The sequence below is a fragment of the Schistocerca cancellata genome, chromosome 1, assembly GCF_023864275.1.
Source record: "Schistocerca cancellata isolate TAMUIC-IGC-003103 chromosome 1, iqSchCanc2.1, whole genome shotgun sequence".
NCBI lineage: Eukaryota > Metazoa > Arthropoda > Insecta > Orthoptera > Acrididae > Schistocerca > Schistocerca cancellata.
The window spans coordinates 987,184,261-987,208,026 of NC_064626.1; the positions used below are offsets into that span (position 1 = coordinate 987,184,261).

The 23,766-nt window shown below is 38.9% G+C and overlaps 1 protein-coding gene across 1 annotated transcript in view; it reads left to right on the forward strand.

Moving 5' to 3' along the window:
* Positions 1 to 23,766, forward strand: part of LOC126088549 (leucine-rich repeat and death domain-containing protein 1) — a 212,636-nt gene that overhangs the window by 134,214 nt on the left and 54,656 nt on the right. The window contains exons 2-3 of the mRNA XM_049906733.1: positions 3,735 to 3,903; positions 6,957 to 7,090. Of these exons, the coding sequence (XP_049762690.1) occupies positions 3,735 to 3,903; positions 6,957 to 7,090 (303 nt within the window). The remainder of the gene's footprint in view (positions 1 to 3,734; positions 3,904 to 6,956; positions 7,091 to 23,766) is intronic.

The following is a 23,766-nucleotide window of genomic DNA, read 5'->3' on the forward strand; positions in this document are numbered from 1 at the left end:
CTGAAAAAGAAACAAGAAAGAAGATAGGGTAACAGTTAATGGGGAGATGTACATGAGTTCTCCTACACCCTCGTTTCAATCTTCTAGATCGTGAATACAACACTTCGTAATGATGTGGAACGTGTCAGGTTAATAAAAGGTGTCTATACAAGATATTACATTACACAAAATATTACATGACACTTAATATTTTTAATTTTTTGTGGGAGTTGGGGAAATTACCCACTTACTATATCCAAAAATTCATCTAATGGGTAGAAGGAGTTGCCATTAAGAAATTCTTTTAATTTCCTTTTAAGGGCTATATGGCTATCTGTCAGACTTTTGCTGCTATTAGGTAAGTGACCAAGGACTTTTGTGGCAGCATAACTTATCTCCTTCTGAGCCAGAGTTAGATTTAACCTTGAATGGTGAAGATCATCCTTTCTCCTAGTGTTGTAGCCATGTACACTGCTATTACTTTTAAATTCGTTCGGATTGTTAATAACAAATTACATAAGTGAATATATATATTGTGAGGCTACAGTGAAGATCTGTAGCTCTTTAAATAAGTGTCTGCTGGCTGATCTTGGATGAGCTCCAGCAATTATTCTGATTACACGCTTTTGTGCAATGAACACTCTTTTACTCAATGAGGAGTTACCCCAGAATATGATGCCATACGAAAGCAGAGAATGAAAATAGGCGTGGTAAGCTAATTTTGCAAATTTTGCAATGACCCTAATAGCATAAGTAGCTGAACTCAAACGTTTCAGCAGATCCTCAGTGTGTTTTTTCCAGTTCAACCCCTCATCAATGCATACACCTAGAAATTTTAAATATTCTGCCTTAGCTACCGATTTCTGATCGAAGTCTATATTTATTAATGGTGTCATTCCATTTACTGTGTGGAACTGTATATGCTGTGTTTTGTCAAAGTTTAACGAGAGCCCATTTGCAGGGAACCACTTAACTGAAAAACATCATTTACAATTTCACCAATTAATTCTTGTCTGTTGGGTGAGATAGCTATACTTGTATCATCGGCAAAAAGTACCAGCTTTGCATCTTCGTGAATATAGAATGGCAAGTCATTAATATACATTAAGAACAGCAGAGGATCCAAGACTGAACCTTGTGGCACCCCATTCTTGATTGTTCCTCAGTTTGAGAAATCACCAGTTTTTTGCACATTATGTGAACTGCTTATTTCAACTTTCTGCACTCTTCCAGTTAGGTACGATTTAAACCATTTGAGTGCTGTCCCATTCATACCACAGTACTTGAGCTTATTTAGCAGTATTCCATGATTTTCACAATCAAAAGCCTTTGAGAGATCACAAAAAATCCCAACGGGTGACTTCCGGTTACTCAGAGCATTTAATATTACACTAGTGAAAGTATATAAAGCATTTTCCGTTGTAAAACCTTTCTGGAAACCAAACTGACATTTTGTTAAAACTTTATTTTTACAAAGGTGTGAAGCTACTCTACAGTTACATTACTTTTTCATGAATTTTGGATAAGGCAGTCAGAAGAGAGATTGGGCGGTAGTTGTTGACGTCAGACGTATCCCATTTTTTATGCAGTGGTTTAACAGTGGCATACTTCAGTCTGTCTGGGAAAATCCCCTGCTTCAGAAAGCTATTACATATTTGGCTAAGAATCCCACTTATTTCTTGGGAACAAGCTTTTATTATCCTGCTGGAAATGCCATCAATTCTATGTGAGCTTTTATTCTTAAGAGAGTTTATTATCTTCCTAATTTCACAAGGAGAGGTGGGTGGAATTTCAATTGTATCAAATGGTGTGGGTTAAGGCCTCTTCCATTAACTGCCTTGCTTCTTCTACTGATTTCGTACTGTAACTAGGAGCGCTGTGGAGGAAGCAAGCAAGAAAGGTAGAGGGGAATGTGGAATTTACTTGCACCTCCAGATGCTTCTTCTGCTACTCCCTAGGATCGGTTGGTACGATGAGAGGTTGGTGTATTCCCCGGCTTTCAGCAAGGGATGCTTGCTGTGTCACTGGGGAGACATGACCGTAGACCGGACACTGTCGCTAGCTGCAGTCTCGAAGTAGCAATGGTTTTGTGTGCGATTAGTGCTGTGGTTTGATTGTTGTTGCTGCTTTTCTACTGAAAACTGACTTGCCGGAGAAGTAAGGAAAGCAAGCATAATTGTACTGTCACTCACTGCTACAAGATTGCCACTAACACACGGGACGTTATTTTTTATCGTTTCCGGAAATATTAAATCTAATCCAGACTCAGCTACATGAGAACCTCAGAAAACAACTATTGACAATGAAGACTAATGGCTGTCCTACGTCTTACAGAAGTATAGAATGGAACGTAAGTCTGTTAGCAATAATGTTCAGGCTATTTTGTCACAGCATTTCACATCATGGATAAAAAAGGGAAAGCGTTTTATATAGAGCACAGTCTTCTGCTGTTGTGATAACGTTAACCGAAGCAGAGATAATTGACTGAATTCTGTCCTCAGCAATTATAGTACCTTCAGAAAAAGGAATAGCATTCCTGTTTCCAGTGAGTATTGTAAGAAGCAACCTATTTCTTCCTTTGACCTCTGTGGAATTGTTTTAGACTGCACCAAGGCCGCAAACTCTAGAAAAATAATTCCACAGTCAGTTTTGATTCAGCCTAGCAGCCAACTCACTATGTGATCAAAAGTATCCGGACACCCCCCAAAACACATGTTTTTCATATTAGGTGCATTGTGCTGCCACCTTCTGTCAGGTACTCTGTATCAGCGACCTCAGCAGTCATTAGACATTGTAAGACAGCAGAATGGGGCACTCCGCGGAGCTCACAGACCTCGAATGTGGTCAGGTGATTGGGTGTGTCTTGTTTTATACATCTGTATGTGAGATTTCCACATTCCTAAACATCCATAGGTCCACTGTTTCTGATGTGATAGTGAAGTGGAAATGTGAAGGGACATGTACAGCACAAAAGCGTACAGGCCAACCTTGTCTGTTGGCTGACATCTCAAGTTCTCATAGCAAGTTATTAAGAATACACTGAAATTTGTTCGTGCACTGTCAGTCCATTGTTACTTCCCATTCATTCCTTGTAACTAGTGTATCTCTCGCTAAAAGGTTTGGAATTGCAAATCCATCCTTAAATTACTTCACCATTTTCATTACACTGATATAGGAATTAAAAGTTAAACAGTATTTTTAAAAGTATACATGAACTGTGGTTCAGTTGCATCTAATTCATGAGCTGGTAGATATTTGCTGCTTGTCTGTTGTCCACAATAGGCAAGAGGATGACTTGCCCCTTAACATCTGGCTTATGAAGTTTTTATTCATTACAGAATTCTTATACAAGCATAGAAGTGACTGGGTAACCAACAATTCTTTGAGATATTATAAGTTTTTTGTGTTAACTATAAAATTTGGTATTTGTGGCCTGGTACGGTATGTCTTGAAATGGATCACTTCATTTCCACACAATGTAAATTGTTACATGGATTAATAAAGAAATCAATCAATCAATCATTTATGTAAAAAAATGTGGTTTTAGAACCTTTAGAGAATGGTATCTTATGTACAGCAATCAACACAGATCTCTGACATTGCGATCTTGCCACCAAACTCAACTGAAATCCTAATATTCAGTTTAATCATTATAGATTTATTGGCTGATGTATTAGTCCTTCTGAGCCATTTTGTCATTAAAAAAGAGATTTACCAGTCTAATTACAGCCAAATAATTACATTTTCTGTTTCAGCTTACTAAATGATGAAGCTTTCCATGGGCTTGAGTGGGTTGAATTTCTGAGTCTGGCTGACAATGCATTGCCTGAAATTCCACAATATGTGCTAAAACGTATGCCACATGTGAAAACACTTGATATGGGCCGAAGCAAAATCAGTACTGTATTAGAAAATGATTTTAAGGTAAGTTAACTGCAATGATTTTCCATAATTAATTTTCATTGTTTCCAAGGTGCAATTTTAGGAAAAATTTAAAAGTACTTTGTAGAACCAAAGATGAAAGGAGATCAGCTGGACTGGTGGAAGTGTGTGAAATGATTGATAAGCATACAGGAGTAAGGGGAAAGAAATAAAGTAACTAAATAGAGTTTAGCAAACAAAAGCGCTGGCAGGTCGATAGACACACAAACAAACACAAACATACACACAAAATCTAGCTTTCGCAACCAACGGTTGCCTCGTCAGGAAAGAGGGAAGGAGAAGGAAAGACAAAAGGATATGGGTTTTAAGGGAGAGGGTAAGGAGTCATTCCAATCCCGGGAGCGGAAAGACTTACCTTAGGGGGAAAAAAGGACAGGTATACACTCGCACACACACACATATCCATCCACACATACAAGACACAAGCAGACATTTGTAAAGGCAAAGAGTTTGACAAACTCTTTGCCTTTACAAATGTCTGCTTGTGTCTTGTATGTGTGGATGGATATGTGTGTGTGTGCGAGTGTATACCTGTCCTTTTTTCCCCCTAAGGTAAGTCTTTCCGCTCCCGGGATTGGAATGACTCCTTACCCTCTCCCTTAAAACCCATATCCTTTTGTCTTTCCTTCTCCTTCCCTCTTTCCTGACGAGGCAACCGTTGGTTGCGAAAGCTAGATTTTGTGTGTATGTTTGTGTTTGTTTGTGTGTCTATCGACCTGCCAGCGCTTTTGTTTGGTAAGTCTCATCATCTTTCTTTTTAAATATATTTTTCCCACGTGGAATGTTTCCCTCTATTATATAAATAGAGTTTAGGTTGCATACGGATACTATATATATTTTCAATGATTGTCCAATTAAAAATGAAAGCTATTGATTCTTTTTCGCTGTTTAAAAAATGTTAAAGGCTTTTGTATTTCTTCATTGTGCCATTTCAGCAAATTATGAAGAAGAAAATACTGCAGTGTGCTTTATCAACAGTTCATTTTCATTAATTACATTCTGTTTGTGAATTGAAAATTTGTGATGGAATCTAATACTATTAACATAATAGATGCCGCTTCAAAAATCAGTTGCCCTGCCAGTTAATTGTGCAGGTTTTGTTTATCAGCTATGCTTATCAATTACATATTTTTGAATAACAATTATCACCTTACTCTAAGCTTAGAGGTTACTTACAGCAACAATTGTTCCTTAACTTACTCATTCATTCATGAATTAAAATAAAGGAAAAGGTCTATGGATATGGATAAACTCAACATACACACACACACACACACACACACACACACACACACACACACACACATGCGCGCACGCACACACAGCCCTACATGGTGCCAGTTAGACACATTGTGTTTCCAGCTGGCACAATATACAGACAATTGTATATTCTTGTAGATGTGTGTGTTTGTACCATAACTTGACAGACAATTTGTTTCAAAAGCTAGCAAGCTTTCTTGCCCTTTTGTGTGTGCCTGCCAATGCCTCAATGCTTCTGTTATTTGATGAGTGGCCTCCTTCGCTCCTAAATTATTTGCATTCTACCAGAACTTTCCTACTGTATAAACTATGGTAAAATTAAAAAGAAAGTTTCTTCTTTGGACAGCCCTGGTGCTCCTTTATTTGCATTAAGTATCCTCTGCTTATCCCCTGTCTAGCTTTATAATTACATGACCACACTGATATTTATCAGACCTGTTTACATTGTGCATGTCTACCTTTCATGCAGCTAGCAGACATGTTCAATCATAGAATCTAGATAGTTAGATAACTTGTTCAAATATTGACTAATAAAATATGTTTTTGATTTTATTTTAAAACTAGACTTCTCAGTTTTCTGTTAGACACTGGAATGTGAGTGTAATAATTTTGTAGTAGAAGGAAAACATTAGGCAAGATATTTAAATAGTCAATACTACAGCTGTGTGTAGAGTGAGTCATTAGCACAGATATGCGTAGAGGTGCAGGGTGACCTTATTTCTTTCATGTTGTAATTTTTAAAATCATTTTCTTATTTTAAATACTATGACATTTATCTATGATTGAATGCATGTATTATTAATGTTGGGACACTTTCATCTCAGAGATACTGTGTGTGTGTGTGTGTGTGTGTGTGTGTGTGTGTGTGTGTGTGTGTGTGTGTGTGAAGAAGTAGCTTTACAATCATGCAGATGATTAGGAGGTGTGTGTGTGTGTGTGTGTGTGTGTGTGTGTGTGTGTAAAGAAGTAGCTTTACAATCATGCAAATGATTAGGAGGTTACCATATTCTTTACTAAAAAACTATGAATTATTTTTGCAAACTGACTTGTTCCTCTAACAAGACTTCACATTATGACCCATCCCACATGCAGGTACCAATCTAACTACATATTTATGTTATTTTTGTGTTCTTCAGAAAGTGTGTAAGACTAGTCAATGAATTTTTTGATGAAAACTCAAGAAGTTCTTCTCACTTAGTCAGTTGCTTGCACATTCTGCTATGTTTTACTTGCTATGAAGTGGAATGTTCATTTCATTTCATAAATTATCTGACTAGCTTGGCAGTTATTTTTGTAACTACTGATCTTTGTGTATGGAATTAGCTTTTTGTTTTCTGGAGAACACAGATTTTGGTTTCACTGCACTCAGTCTTATAAAATTTGGCATTGTCACCAATGCCAATTTTAGTTTTGTCTTCATAGTAATTTCCAAGTTTGTCTTGGAAACAGAGGAAATTATGTGTGCTGTAAGTCATAATGATGAACACAATAGATTTTGTCTTGGAGTTCAGCAATACTGAAATGACTACTGATAAAATACTGTTTGTCTTAATGATTAATAATTTGTTTTTTGTTCATTTTCTACTCTTCATAGATATTGTTACTTGACAACACATGAAAGATTGATTGTGCCTTTCAATCTGCAGTCACTATATTAAACCTTTTTGCTTCTTACAGAATACTGCAGTAACATTGTTTTCTCAAGATTGTACTCTTTGCATGACCAACTGGAGTGAAGTGAAATGTAATACACCAGTACTAATTTTTTTTTTCAGAGTGTTCCAGAGCTTCAGCATCTATTTCTTCCAGGAAATATGATTTCAAAACTGGAAAAGAACTGCATACCTTACATTCTTCGCCATCTACATATTGGACGGAACAGAATTGAGAGCCTAAATGGAAGTCTCAGGTATGAAAAAATTTCTGCTTTCACCTGATGATTCAAAAACTGTATATTACTCACTTGTCATTCCCATTTCCCCTTGTACAATACGCTATACTGTTTTCTCACGTGTAAACTGTCAGATTTCAAAAATTGAAAATCAGTATTTATGTGTGAAATATATTACCTGTAAAAATCATTTTACTTAGAAACTGATTATCTATTTCATGTCGCTGTGGCAGCTTCACAAATTACACATAATTCTATCAAGAGATTAAGGGTAGAAAGTGTTGATTACTGTTGGTGAATTTAGCTCAAAAATGGTTCAAATGGCTCTAAGCACCATGGGACTTAACATCTGAGGTCGTGAGTCCCGTAGACTTAGAAATACTTAAATCCAACAAACCTAAGAACATCACACACATCCATGCCTGAGACAGGATTCGAACCTGCGACCATAGCAGCAGCGCAATTCTGGACTGAAGTACCTAGAACTGCTCGGTCACAGCGGCCGTCGAATTTAGCTCCTTAGGAGGAAAGTGTTTCTAGAAAAATTTGTTCCAAAATATTTACTTTAGCCTTCATACAAACATAGGGGAAATAATAATGAATTTTGAAGCTGGCCACTTCAAGAATTTCTTTTCCTGGTCTTATGATTTCATGTCTTAAAACTTTGAATATCTGTTGAAATGAGTAAAAGTAACTGGACCATCCAGTCAGCTATGTGTATTTTGTACAGGTTTGAAAAGTCCTGTTAGTAACAAGCTCAGTCATTTCCAGTGTACCCAGTTGATGTAGCATCATGTATAAGACACTGGACTCTTATGCAAGAGAAGCATGAGCTGCATCCCCATTGAGCAATTCTGACCGTTTTTCTATTGTTTCCCCAAATTGTTGGAAGCAAATTCCATGATGGTCCTTAAAGAAGAGCACTGCCATTTTTGCTTCTTCATTTGATTCAAGGTTTAATTTTTATATTTTTGTTATGGTACCCATATTTCATAGATCCATAAATGTAGGCAAGTATGTTGAATACAAAAAACAGTGATTGTAGCAACAAGAGCAACATAGTATTTGTAGGAATCACATGGCACTTTACAATGAGTAATGAGTTTCATTCCCATTTACTGCCTAATAGCAAATGTAATACATACAGTTCTTGAGTGATACATAATTATCCATACAGATATTTAATATAACAAAATGATAAACAGATTTTATCATTAAATGCCATACAACATCTGCTTTATATTCTTTAATTACATGTATATTACAGGATATAAGGTATTATTTAGTCATTAAGCTGATATTCAATTCCTGGTTATGTCAGAGATTTGTTTCATTTGAGGGACTGGATGTTTGTGTTGCCCACATCACTTCATCTCATCTTCATTGAGACGCAAGTCATCGAATTGGCATCAAACAGAATGACTCACACCAGACAGCCAAACAACACCAGAAGAAGTCTCCTGACCAATAATGCCATATGATCATTTCATTTAATTGTTGTCATTGTTGTAGTCTTCAGTCCTAGACTGGTTTGATGCAGCTCTCCATAATATTCTATCCTGGGCAAGCTTCTTCATCTCTGAGTAACTATTGTAACCCACATCCTTCTAAATCTGCTTACTGTATTCATGCATTGGCACAGGCGCCGACTCTATGTTGCCTGAGGAGGCCTGAGCCCCCTCAAAAATTCGCTTTAAGAAAGTTATTAGTTATATTATGCTTTTTAAACTCACAAAATTAAGTTGGAATTTTTTATTTTCCTTGTTTGATGATAGTTACCTTTTAAAATGCATCCAGTAATGAGGTAAAACAAATAATTATCAAGGTAGTAAGCAGGTTAACTGAAAACAAGTGATGTGAATCATGATACTGTTATGGTGCTGCGGGCACACGTAGAATTTGTCCCAGTGTGTGAACCTTTGGGTAAAGTCTGGTTCCCAGCAGGCCAGTGCTGCAGCCACAGCGACATCAAAAGGACTGGAGCAGAAGTGCCTGGAACCTTTCACCTCGCGTCGCCTTGACGCTTTGAGACATTATGACGCTGATGCTACATAAAGCTCACCGTGTTGTTGCAGTCATTCAGTGTGGATAGTTTTGTTCAGTGCATGCTGCAGACGTGTTTAGTTTTCTGATTTTAGCGTCTAGTGGACTATTTTATATGACTATATTTTATTTGTTTACTTTAGTCTCTTAGTGTATTGTGAATTAAGTTTGCAGTGGATCAGTTTGTTGCCAAAAAGGCACATTTCGAAGTTGATGATACTGCAAGCCAACCTCCAACAATTATTGTGTCATCAATTGCTTTGTTGTCTTCAGCGAGAACCGTTCACAGCTGAAACCTGGACAATCTGGTAAGGGAAGACCATGTCAGAAGTCTTGGTTGATCAAATATACATGGCTAGAATATGAAGCATCTACCAAAAAAGTTTTTTCAAAAACTGCAAAGAGGCAGATGCTAAAAATCTATTACAATTTTCTTCAAAAAAAAAAAAAATAGATTCATTTACGTCCATATGGTTTTCTAACTGGAAAAAGGCTTTGGAAAAATCTGTATTCATGAAAATAGGTTTACACATAAAGCAGGTGTTCTGAAACTAAATTCTGTCATTAACCGAAGTGTGGCCTCCCAATTGAATGAACACTTAGATAGTGATATGAAGAAAGGCTGTTTCGCTCTTGAGACAATTTTTACTACTGTGCAATTTCTATGCTGTCAAGGACTAGCAATTAGAGGGCACATAGATGTAAACTCAATTTCTTTTTTTTCAATTGTTGGAACTCTGAAAGAATGACTTACCTGAGTTTAAAGATTGGTTAGAGAGTTCATTGTATAAGTGGACATCCCACAATATAATTGATCTACTAGAAAACTCTGTGTTAAGAAAGGTATTGGCTTCAGTCAAGAAGACTGAACATTTTTCTATTATGGTTGATGAAAAAAGTGATTCTTCGATTCATGAACAAGTGTCATTTTGTATTCATACTGTCCATGATTCCTTCATCATCAATGAAGACTTTATTGGTTTATATGAGACCCCAAACACTGACTCACAAACTCTGTTTAGTATTTAAAAAGACGATTTTGCTCATCTTGATTTGTCAGTGGATAACAAGAGGACAGTGCTATGATGGTGCCTCAGATATGAGAGGTAAGTTCAAAGGACTAAAAAAGTTAGTTTTGGATATACAACCAAAAGCACGTTATGTGCACCACACCGCTCACTGTTTAAACTTAGCATTTGTAGACAGTCTTCTACAGCTTTTTCAAAACATTTTCTGCAGGGGACAAAACAGAGGCAGGTTACAAATGTGCAGGCTACCTTGAGTGAATGTTACAATTCAAGTATTATTTCTTTTTACATCTTGCCATGCAATGAACCCATGTAGAGAATGTCAATGAAAAAATTCAATGCCCTCATCTAAGTGTTGCTGATCTGGAAAAAATATATGAGGGCTTGATTTGTATATTGAATGGAAGGCGTAATAGTTTTTAACACTTTTGGGAATTGTGTTTAAAAGAAAAACCTTCACAAGTTGATGATCCTTCACTTCCTTGGAATCGAAGTATATCAAAGCAGTATGAAAACAATGAAGCCAGCTCACTGCACACTTTCAAAACCCCGAAGGAATACTACAAAGCTGTTTACATTGAAGTTCGTGAAACGGTGCAATAATGTATTACTGAGCAGTTTGCTTCAAGTGGATTCACAGAGGTCAATGCAGTTGAACTGTTGTGACTCGCCAATCTTTCACAGTGCTGCCATGCAGTTACGCGTGTCCTCTACATGCGGCGCTGTCTGCCAGTCATACAGCAGCAGCGCCACCTAAGCGGCCAGCCAGCCAGAGGCTGCTAGACTTGGACTCAGTTATGATTTGACTGTTAAAGTGTACACACGTCTTACTCTGTTTACTTGATCTGTGACTTTCATGTATTGCGTCTTCCTTGAAATATATTTGTTCAACTTGAAGTTATTACAATTGGCGATGAGGTAGTGATTTTTCTTTTCCATCATTGACCCACATGTTTCCATGGCTACTTTAGAGCAACTATTGCAAGGTCTCATAGAACAGCAAACGTTTCTCACGAATGCAATTCATGATTTCATCATGGCATCACATGCGGAGCATCTCTCATTGTTGTCTCTAACTACTTTTCCTCCTTACGACGAGACAGCGGAAGACTGGTCTGATTACGAAAAACGTCTTCGACAGCACTTCTTGGCATTTCATGACATGGACGAACAAACATGTAAGTGTCTGTTCCTTTCATGGATTTCACCTCAAATGTATCAGTTGTTGTCGCAATTGGCTCCTTTGAAAGATCCTGCATATTTGTCCTTTGCTGAAATGTGCTCACTTCTGTCCATCTATTTTCAAAAGCAAACGCATGTGGTAGCCTCTCGTCTTGCCTTTTATCATTGTCAAAAACAACCGAATCAATCCTATCACGCTTGGACTGCTGAACTTCATGGCCTCAGTAGAAAGTGTCAATTTGTTACTGAAGTTCACAAAGAATTCTACGCCGATTCCATGGTACGGGATGCTATTATCCAATCGGCGCCCGACAAAGAAGTTAGGCAACGTGCCCTTCAGTTGGCAAATCCGACTCTAGATGAAGTCCTATCCATTGCTCAGTCTTTTAAAATTTCTCGCGCCACTGGAGCGTAAATAGAGGCATGGGGTGACGTTGGGGAAAATACAACCTCTGTGCGATGTTGACGAAGCATGTAGCGTGTCCCCGCCAGCCGACATGGCTGCAGTACACTCCCAAGCACAGCCTCGGCCTGACCATAAACAAACCTCTAAGAAACTGCAGCAAAACCCAAGGCAACTTCCTTCATGTCCACGGTGTTTTACGAAACATTCACGAGAAGATTGTCCACAATGTTGGGCCGTGTGTCACAAACGCAATAAAAATGGTCATGTGTCATCTGTTTGCAAATCCGACCGCATACATGATGTTCCTGAACATGACACTGATTCTGATTCTGTGTTGTTTGTCAATAGTACTTCTTCCCTTTCGGGGAAGTTATTCCTCAATTTCCAAATACTTGGTCGAGATGTTCGCATGCAGGTGGATACTGGCTCTGCTGCCACTATCATCAATTCTCAGACGTATCTTCAGTTGGGTTCTCCAATCCTGACACCTGTCATTAGGCAATTACGGACTTACAATAAACAGAAGATTTCCCTCTTGGGACAATTTGATGCTGAGGTATCTTACAAATCTGTCGTTTGCACTGTTCCCATATTTGTGGTCAACCATAGTAAAGCGGAGAATCTTTATGGTTTCAATGCCTTTCACATTTTTGGGTTCTCCATAGATGACTGTCAATATCATCTCTGATGCTATTCCTTATGCTCAATTGGATTCCTTGTCGACGACATTTTTGTCCCTTTTTTCTCCCAGGTTAGACCGTGCAAACGACTTTGAAGCTCATATCATGCTCAAACCCACTGCTCGGCCTAAGTTTTTTCAGGCTTGGTCCATTCCTGTGGCCCTTTGTGATCAGGTCAAATGGGAGCTGGATCATCTCACTGCTTCAGGGGTCTTGCTTCCTGTCACTTCCAGTGAGTGGTCCTCTCCTGTCATTGTCGTTGCTAAGACAAATGGTGATATTCGTCTCTGTGGCGATTTCAAAGCCACTGTAAATGCTCAAATACTCTATGCCTTGACCTGAAGAATTGTTCACTAAACTTGCTGGAGGCCAGTATTTTTCTAAACTTGATCTGTCAGAAGCTTATCATCAACTTCCTCTCGACGTTGCTTCCCGGCAGTTTCTGGTCCTTAACATGCCTTTCGGCCTCTGTCAATACCAACGATTGCCATTTGGGGTTGCCAGTGCCCCTGCTCTCTTTCAGCAATTCTTGGAACAATTATTGCTCACTGTCCCTGGGTGTATAAATTACCAGGACGACATTGTTGTCACTAGCTCCACCACTGACAAACATCTTCAAAATCTCCGCACATTTTTTCATGTCTTACAGACTGCCGGTCTTAAGTGTAATCTTCAGAAATCAAAATTTTTTCAGGCATCTATCATGTACTTGGGGTTTCAACTCTCTCGGGATGGTATTTGTCCGCTTCAGCAAACTGTCACTGTGGTCGATGCCCTTCCTCGCCCTACATCTATTAAGGATCTGCAGGCCTTCTTGGGGAAAATAGCATACTATCACAAGTTTTTAAAGTCTGCTGCTTCGGTGGCTCAGCCGTTGCATCACCTGTTGCATAAAAACGTGCCTTTTCACTGGTCCGCGTCATGTGATGCGGCTTTCCAGAAATTGAAGACTATGCTGAAACAGGCCCCGTGCCTGGCTACTTATCGACCTGGCCAACATCTTGTTCTTTCCAGGGTCGCCTCTCAATACTGGGTCGGTGCAGTCCTTGCACACCGTTTTTCTGATGGTTCTGAACAACCCATTCCTTATGTCTCCAAAACGCTCACAGGTGCCCAACAAAAGTATTGTAAAATTGAAAAAGAAGCTTTGGCCATTATTTATGCTCTTCATAAGTTTGGTGTTTTTCTCTATGGATCCAAATTTCATCTTGTTACGGATCACAAACCACTTGTTTCCTTGTTTCATCCATGAACATCACTTCCCGACAAGGCTGCACACCGCCTCCAGCGTTGGGCTCTTTACTTGTCTCATTTCAATTATGAGATTCATTTCCGGCTGACGGCTCAATATGCGAATGCTGATGCACTGTCTCGCCTTCCCATGGGTCCTGATCTGTCATTTGATAGGGACAAAATTTTGTGTTTTCACCTGGATGTTGCCGAGCAGCGGGTTGTGGATGGGTTCCCCATCACCGGGGACCGACTGGTGGCTGCTATGGGTTCTGACCCTACCCTCTCCTGGGTTTTACGCTGTATTCAGAAGGGTTGGCCAGATCGTCCGTCCGCTAAGACTTCTGATCCGTTGCAGAACTACTACGCTTTGCGTTACCGCCTCACGGCTAGGGATGGTGTTATCCTCCTTTCCACCGAAAATGCTTCGCCGCATGGTTTGGTACCTGCGTCTTTGCGTGCTTCGGTCTTGCACCTCCTTCACCAATGGCACTGGGGTGTCTCTCGCACAAAATCTCTGGCGCGCTGTCATGTGTACTGGCCTGGCATTGACTCTGAAATCGCACACATGGTTGCTGCCTGCAGCCCTCGTGTGTCACAGGCCGCCCGAAGTCATCTTTGTCACCGTGGTCTTCGCCTGAGAAGCTGTGGGAGCATATTCATGCTGACTTTGCGGGACCTTTTTTAGATACTTATTGGCTTCTCGTTATTGACGCCTACTCTAACTTTCCTTTCATTGTCCGTTGCATGTTGCCTACCACCGCGGCAAGCACCAATGCTCTAGCTCGCATTTTCTCTTTGGAAGACCTTCCCTCTACTCTTGTTACTGATAATGGTACACAATTTGCCTCTTCCAATTTTGCGGAGTTTTGTGCCCATCACGGTGTCATGCATGTCACGGCCCCTCCGTTCCATCCACAGTCAAATGGTGAGGCTGAACGACTGGTCCACACATTTAAGGCTCAGATGAGGAAACTCCTGACTTCTTCTGCTGATGATGTGCTTCTCCAATTTCTGGCTTCTTACCTCTCCTCCCCAGTTCTATTCAGTACCTCCTCTTTAGTTACAGGGCCTATCCATCGAATCTTCAGCATTCTTCTGTAGCACCACATTTCAAAAGCTTCTGTTCTCTTCTTGTTTAAATTGTTTATTGTTCGTGTTTCACTTCCATACATGGCTACACTCCATACAAATACTTTTGGAAAAAGACTTCCTGACACGTAAAGCTATATTTGATGTTAACAAATTCCTCTTCTTCAGGAACACTTTTCTTGCCAGTGCCAGTCTACATTTTATATCCTCTCTACTTCAACCAGCATCGGTTATTTTGCTGCCCAAATAGCAAAACTCATCTACTACTTTAAGTGCGTCATTTCCTAATCTAATTCCCTCAGTGTCACCTGATTTAATTCAAATAAGTTCCATTATCCTTTTTGCTTTTGTTGATGTTCATCTTATATCTTCCTTGCAAGACAGTGTCCATTTTGTTCAACTGCTCTTCCAGTCCTTTACTGTCTCTGACAGAATTACAGTGTCATCGGCAAACTTCACTATTTTTATTTCTTCTGTCTGGACTTTAATTCCTACTCCATATTTTTCTTTTGTTTCCTCCAAAGGTAGTCTACAACCCTGTCTCATTCCCTTCTCAACCACTGCTTCTCTTGTTACTGCTGTCTGGATTCTGTTACAAATTGTAAGTAGCCTTTTGCACCTGTATTTTTCTCCTGCCATCATTAGAATATGAAAGAGAGTATTCCAGTCAATACTGTCAAAAGCTTTCTCAAGTCTACAAATGCTATAAACATAGGTTTGCCTTTCCTTGACCTATCTTCTATGAGAAGTCCTGAGGTCAATATTGCCTGGTGTTTTTCTACATTTCTCCAGAATCCAAACTGATCTTTCTCAAGGTTGGCTTCTACCAGTTTTTCCATTCTTCGGTAAGAATTCTTTTCATTATGAGTACCGTCAAATGGGGTGATTTCGGATGGCTTTGTCATTATTTTGATGATAACTTTTGTACATATTGTTAGATTAAATTGATTGTTATGGAAGTAGTAGGGTGTACGTGTAATGAATAAAATATCCCAGAACCAGAAAATGTATGTGTAGGTTTATTTATCTGAGGCAGTTAAATAAAGTGTCTGAAGTCACCCCATGGATTGGGGTGATTTATGACAAATGTGTTTTTTAAATCTCTGTCCGAAGTTACAGTATATAGAGGGCAAATTCAGACAGTTACTGCCTTTTTTAAAAGTTCTACATGCTTTTTATTTGATTTTGGTGTCATTTTACACATTTTAAGGTAGCCTGGATCACCTGACATGTTGGTTTCATCATAGTTGAGCATGTTGCTATGTGGGAGATTTTCCAGAAGATTTTCCAGAAGATCGTTTGAGGAATAAATGCACCCATTCTTCTCCTGGCAAATTATTACGAAATTTCTTCTCTTTTCGGCCAGATTTATCAAGGTAACCTTTAACTAAATATCTAATATCCAATTTAGTGAAGGGAAATCCCCAATGTGCAGCCCTCAAGGTACCTTCCTTCGACATTTCTTCTTCTTCTTAATTTAACACTGGCTGTCCTCCCATTTTTTTAAATTTTTTTTTATGCACTTCCTGCACTTTATTTTGTAGGGTTGATTTAGGTATACCATACAAATCACATGCTTTTCTGTACAATAATTTATCACTCTGAATATCATGAACAGCTTTATCTAAAAGTTCCGGGTCATAATTACACTGTACTGTAGCACCTCTCCCGCTCTTATGTGTTCTTGGCATTGTCCAAAATCACCCCACACACTACACAGTTTTACAAAAACCGTCGTTATTTTATAACCTTGCACGAGGAACTCAACAAACTTGTACAGAAATTGTCTCAATCCTGTTAGCTACTGAGCACGTTGACAATTACGGTTACAATAACTTCCCGTTCGGCGCAACAATAAAAAGTTTCCACTTTACGATACTGCATGGATTTTTAACATTGAGTCTGTTCATCAATTATTCACCTAGGGAAACAATTGACACAAAATAAAAGTTGTGGAAAGTGATAAATGCAATCTTGTGCTTAAAATAACTGGTGCACAGACATTAAAATAAGTAACTCTTTGTTTCTATGCAGTGGCAAAGAGCAAATAAGCCATACTGTCTGAATTCACCCTGGTGTCCAAAATCACCTCTTTTGATGGTACATTAAGAGAAATTTTTGTAAAGGACTTTATTTGTACTCATGAAAGAAGTTATCTAAATATTTCAGTGGACTGTCAATAATAATAATAATAATAATAATAATAATAATACTTACATATGTAGTCAATGGAGAGTCTATCATAGAATATAAGTAACTTCAGGAGTAAAATTAACAACCCACCAAATAGCTGAGGTGCTGATTTGCCAAAAAGCGTACAAGAAGACTGAAAATGTTACTAGCTTTCGTATGAAATTTTGTTTATGGAGTAAACAAAAACAAACACACACACACACACACACACACACACACACACACACACACACAAATACAGACACACAGATTTACTTACATGTTACATTGTTCAGGCTAACTATATTGTGGCTGTCACTGCAGCCTGAGTGGGATAAGGACTGTGTCAGGTGGAGTGGGCATGGTTGTTGCCCAGACAGTGGTGACTTGAATAATAGTGCGCATAGATGCCCTGTGTCTACATTACAGAGTGTAAAGGATTAATGGGATGGGTGTATCCTGAGTTCTCCCCTGTACAGGATCCCCAGATCTACCACTGAGATGGCACTCACAGTCAAGTGAATGAGTGAGATATTAAGCTCAGTAAAAGGATATAGGTTTGGTATTATACAGTATAATGCCTATGGAGAATGTTTTTCATGAAAGAAAAAAGCAAAAAGCACAATAATGAGAGAATGTTATGTGTAGTGATAGAGAGTTTTTATTGTTGTTATATACATGGATTACATTTTTTACCAAACATCTAATCTGTGTAATTCCTCAATATATAGAATGTGCTGTTTAACAGGTACTTTTTAATGGCCTTTTGAAATAAGATGGTTTTAATGATCTCTTTAATCTTCTTGGGCAGATTATTGTACAGTTTTATTCCTTGGTAGAAAATGCTGTTGTGAGTTTTACATGTATTCCTTTCAGGTAAATGTAAGTTCATTCTAGATCTTCCTCCATGGCTATGAACAGCAGCAATTATCAACATTGTTTGTGTGTACTAAATGAATTGGTAGGTGTACTAACATGGTGTAATAAAAACCCCCAATGTTGTGAACATATCTTTACAATGAAGCCAATTACTATTTTTCATTATTATTCTTAGGGCCATTTTCTGTAATTTGAAAACTGTGTTCATAAATTGTACATTTGTTCCTCAGAAAAGAATTTGATAGATAACAATTGATTGTCCAGATGAATAGTATATAACTAAAGACACTGGCTGTTACAAACTGTTGACAGAACTACTAGAGTGTAACATGCTGGTGATAATTTGTTTGCAAGTATCTTTGTGTGTTCACACCAATTCAGCTGCAAATTAATATTTATTCACAGAAATTTTGTATTTCTTGTGTGAGCTATAGAACTACCACCTACATTTAAATTAACTGTGTCAGTTTCACTCTTCAAATAGAAGTACATGACCTTAGATTTATGTATGGTCAATATAACTTCATTGCATATCAACCAATTGTAAACTTCTTTGAGGATTTTGTTTCCTTTCTCTGCAAGATTTCTCTTGTTGTATCAGTGACTATAACATGGCTGTCATCAGAAAAGAGAATTTTTTCACCCTGAGTGACACTTTTGGGAAAACCAACTGTGTATATCAAGAATAGTATTGTTCCTAGTATCAGTGCATTTTGGTTCTAATCAGTTTTCACCTTATTTGAGGTTTGTGGTATCTTTACTCTTCATTCTCTATAAGCTAGACATGACCAGGAAATGAGCATTAGGTGCACCTCTTATTCCTAATGATTCTAACTTGTTTCATAGGTCAACAGTATCAAAAGCTTTGGCAAAGTCTAAGAACATGCTTGTGACACCCTCATCATTGTCAAGAGCATTAAATGCCACTTTTGTGAATTCTACTATGGCTGAGTCTGTATTTCTCTGCTGCACCCAAACTGATTCACAAAGGGTGCAAGATAACCAACCTAATTTTTGTCTTCTTTTCTTATTTGCGTCTTTGGTAGCACACTATTCTGTAGTCATGAATCTGAGAACTGTAATGAATAGTGGCTGGTGTTTACTTAATAACGTTTGCAACTCCACAATTTTGGGTTCACTACTTATTATACTTAATGTCATATTGTTGGGATGATAACCTGTTCCTTAGCTTTGTAATGCAAGTAGCGGATAAACAGGCTAGCTCTCACATCCAACAGCAGTCCAGTGGTGGAGTTTATCAGATAAATTATGACAATGTTGAAGCATAATTTTTAGAAATACTGTCCAGGAATCAGTAGTTGCTCTAAGAGTCACATAGATGAAATTATTGAGGTGGGTAAGGGGAGGAGGGTTAAAGTTATGTTTACATAATGCATTACAGTAAACACAGTGGCTTGCAGTAATCCGTTAAAAGAAAATTGACAAAGAGCTATTTTACTTGGTCCAGTCCTTAATAAAACTCATAGTGTATAGTATTCACATGTTCCACTGACAATGAAGGTCCAACTTTTCTAATATTTGCAACACATTTTAATCAAAATAATCAAAAACCTGCATTAGAGAATTCACCATTGGGTCCTGAAGCACTGATATTACTAAGTTTTTGTGGATGCCAATGCTTGTTCATTCACAGAAATGTCAGTATGTTAATAGTCGTAAGAGTCATGCAGAGATGTTAGCATAGGGTATGGCTCCCACAGACCAACTTTATGGGGGTTGAATGGGTCTTATAAAGACTGGCAGAAGGACATGTTGTGATATCTGAATCTACATGATCATTAGACAAACTGTTAGAGTTTGTTACTCAGAATGGCCTATAAGTATTAATAGTAATTTTTTTGTGAAATATGTGGTGGTCCAGGAAATTAGAAAAATTTATCAAACCATTTTAACCTTCTGCATTGGAAATACCTCATTTGCACGTACAAGCACAATATAGAAAATTATGATAAATTATACAAAATCTTTGTTAATGGTTTCATCAATTTGTGAGGCATGGCACTTTGTGCATAAAAATTAAGTCAACAAAAGTACAGTAGCAAAGGTCAGGATCTAACAAGCCCAGAGGCAAAATCTGCCATGGAAAATGTAACAGGACACAAACTTTAATGTTCCTTGCTTTGTAAGTTAATTAGTTTCGCAAGTACTGAACTACATTACTGGTCAGAAAACCAGTCTTTCTGATTATTGGCATTGCCAAGTCCATAACACACATGAACTCACATGAAATTTGCAGTCAGCTCATTTGAGAATATGACTGCAATAATGAAGTGGAATGAAATCTGATATAAATAATAATTAGATGATTTTTGTGGCTATGTTACATATACATGTTACAGAAAATCAGAACCAAATAGCAATTAAAAACAGAAAAAAATAATTCATAGGGATGCAACTAGAGCAGCTTAATAAGATGAATGCAGAATGACTTTCCAACCCAGCTCCTTATAGCATTTTTTGTCAGTCTAATGTGGGTGGGTGTTAGAGCAGAGTAGCATCACTTCACACAGTCTTCCTGATCGTTGTTCTTGGACTGCATCTGCGACACATCTCAGTTGTTGATAATAAATGTCAGCAGTGATGATTACACTGGGGAAGCAATTCATATTACCACAAACCGTTGCTGTTTCACCAGATGCATAACATTATCTTTTGTGAATGCACACAGGACTTCGTACAGAGAATTGCTGCTTTTTTGGACTCAGCCATTCCTTTCTTTTCTTTATGTTAGCATGAAGTCACAATTTCTTGTCACCAGTAACAATACAGGATATGAATGATAATTGTTGTTCATGAGCCAATTGATGATGAGCAAGTCGAGATGCCCATATGGCCTCTCAAAATCAGTGCTGTGTCCCTATGGGCATCCACTACTGACATATTATTGGTTTTTGTGATTTTGGCTTAGAGCATGTGGTATCCATACACATGATTTTTGAACTTTCATCATTGCATGCAAATGTTGCATGATTATGGAATGATCACGGCTCATCACATTGGCTAGTTCTTGAGTACATTGTCATGGATCATTATGAATTAATGTGTTTAAACAAACTTAATCAAATGCCGAAGGCCTTCTTGATTGTGAAGAGTCAAAACAATTCTCTGTGCTGTGTCCAGTGGCATTATCTCCAAACGTGATGTTATAGCGACGAGCAACCAGTGAGCAGTGCTCGGCAGAGAATGGAGATGTGAAACCACCAGGCAGGGGAGCTGCTGGAGGTATCACTAACACTGGACAGGCGAGACAGAGAAACAAGTAGGGGATGACAGACACTATGACCAACCAGGACACAACACGAGGTGAGAATTGTGGCGAGACAACAACAATGAAGGAACAATCCAAACAATGACAGTGTGTACCTCCACACAAGGAACTGGAACACAGTACAGCTGAGATGCACATGCGAACCACGGCGAATACCAGACTGCCGCTGTAGAGCCACGTGGCCGCCTGAATACATGACTGCAGGAAACGCAATTGGCTGCAGGCTTCAGATGGTACAGAGAGTGGCACACTCACACTGTGAGGCTCGCGGTGCAGGCACACACCGGAGCACAGAAACCCCTAGTGGATATCCGGAACCATAACCCCTGGCGCGCATTCAACTTCTGTGCCTTCTGACACCAGACATGGCACAAATGTTTCTAGCTGCCTCTGCTGCTGTCCCCCCCCCCCCCCCTACTGAATGCAAACAGAGGAATATGTTGGAAAAGTTCTGATTTCTCCACTTGGCATTCCATTTTCTAGCATCCAAAGCTCCACTCACTATCCCCAAGGGACAATATGACAATATGTAAACTCAAATAGCAAAAGTGATCTACAAATAAAATTGATAAATAGGTCCATAGCAAGCAGAGTACCATGCAAAACAAAAATGCTATGAACTTATGCACCAGTCAAATAATTCATTAATCTCTCTTTCATAATTGATTCTCTATGTTTTGAGACAAATGACAGCAGAGAAATCAGCTTGTAGTTATCTGTCTACTGCACTCCCTTTCTTTAACAGGGGCACAATGCATGCTGTCTTAATTAATCTGGAAAGTTTCTCAATGTGAATACTCATTTATTACATAAAGCAGACAGTGTCCACATAATTGGGTTGTACTTGAGGTAACTTTAGTATCTCTCGTACACATGTCTCAGTAGCCCCCCAATACACTCCTTTACAGTGTCTGCTGACCACATGACAGTAGTCAGGGCAACTGGGCAATTCCTAGCTGCTTATGAACAGCGAAATAACTCATCTTATGCCTGAAAGCAGCATTCACATTGTGGTTGCATTATGATTGATGCAATGTGTTACATAACAATAAACAAATAATTTTAAATTAATCTTTCTGGTTCAGTTTTAATTTCTGGAGTTTGCTACAAGTATTACAAGCATTCTTTAAGAATTAAAGTGTTTAACACTCAACAAAGAGATTTTTATTATGACAAAACAAAAACCTGGAACATAATTTACTGATTCCCTGGAGATACTTGGAACATCTGTGAAAGGGGCAACTTACACAAAACTTATTTATAGCCCACACTGAAATGTTGTTCAGGTGTATGGGATCCAAGCAATCACATTACATGACGGGGAGTGGAGTAAATGTTCACAGTCTTGTTTAGCTGGTGCAAGTCTCACAGCATACTGAAGTCTTTGTTTATTGCACTGATATTCCTGTTTGGCATCCCTACTCTCTCTGCCCAGTGATACTTACACTTCCAAGCAGCACTATCTATGTGAGTATCCTTACAGAGGCTGCCCTCCTTGTTCCCTGTAATGCAGAGCAGCTGTGAGCAGCTGTCATCAACTGTCTGGTGTGGAGTGTGCAGTTGTGAGTGCCAGCTGTGCTGTGACTCAGGCAAGGACTGGACACAGCAGGATCTTAACTCAAAGAAGCATAATGCAGGTCGTGCCATGGTAGGTGCGCACACAGGACATGACTGGATCAATTCTCAGATAAGTGTTGCAGAAGTGTGCCTAATGAGTCATACCATGACATGAGCATAAGTGAGACATGACCAGACCATTTCTTGGAGAGGTGTTACCTGCAATGCTAATGCCATATAGACAGTAAGGTAGCAGGTGGTGTGGGAGTCATCTGATGTGGCCATACCAGGATTTGGAGTAGGTGTGTGGTTCCATGGCTATGGCAGAGGAAGTAGTGCATCAACAGATGCAGTCACACAAGTGTGTGGACTGCTGGGAGTGGCATCTTTCAAGTCGGAACTCTTGAGCAGATGATTATGAGGGCACTGTCTGGTGACAAACTAGATGAAACAGAAGTGTAGTCAACATTGTGTGGTAGCACACATACATGTTCAGCTCACTGTATGCAGGCTGTGTTCAAAATCAGTGTTGTGTCCCTATGGACATCCACTACTGACATATTATTGGTAATTGTGACACTGTGCTTAGACGATCCTTAGCAAGTTCAAATGCATCCCTCATTTTGTTGGTCCAAAGTACTTGTCTTTTCCCCTGCTTATTTGGGCTAGTGAGGATGACTATTAGGGGTGCTTTTATTGGCTCTGCTTGCAGTTGATGACACTGATAGAAGTTAAAGATCCCTAAGAAGCGACAAAGCTCAGGGGAATTCAAAGTTAAAGGAAGTTGTTTGATGAGAATAGGTTGGTCAGCTGTAGGTTTGGTTCTGTGGCATTTACTATATGCCATAGGAAGCCTTCAGCCTTCCACAGCTGAGATTTCTCTTCATTAATGACCATGCCACCATCCTGAAAGGCAGTGAGAACTTGTTTGAGGTGCTGGTTGTGTTGCTGGGGTAAGGCTGAAAAAACAAAAAATGAGGATATCATCTAAGTGGATATAGCAGAAGTTGAACTGAAGAAGTATCCCATCTATGAAGCGCTGCCATATTTGGGCTGCATTCTTCAGACTGCATGACATGAAGAGGTACTCAAAGAAGCAAAATGGTGTGATTATTGCCGTTTTTGTAACGTCATTT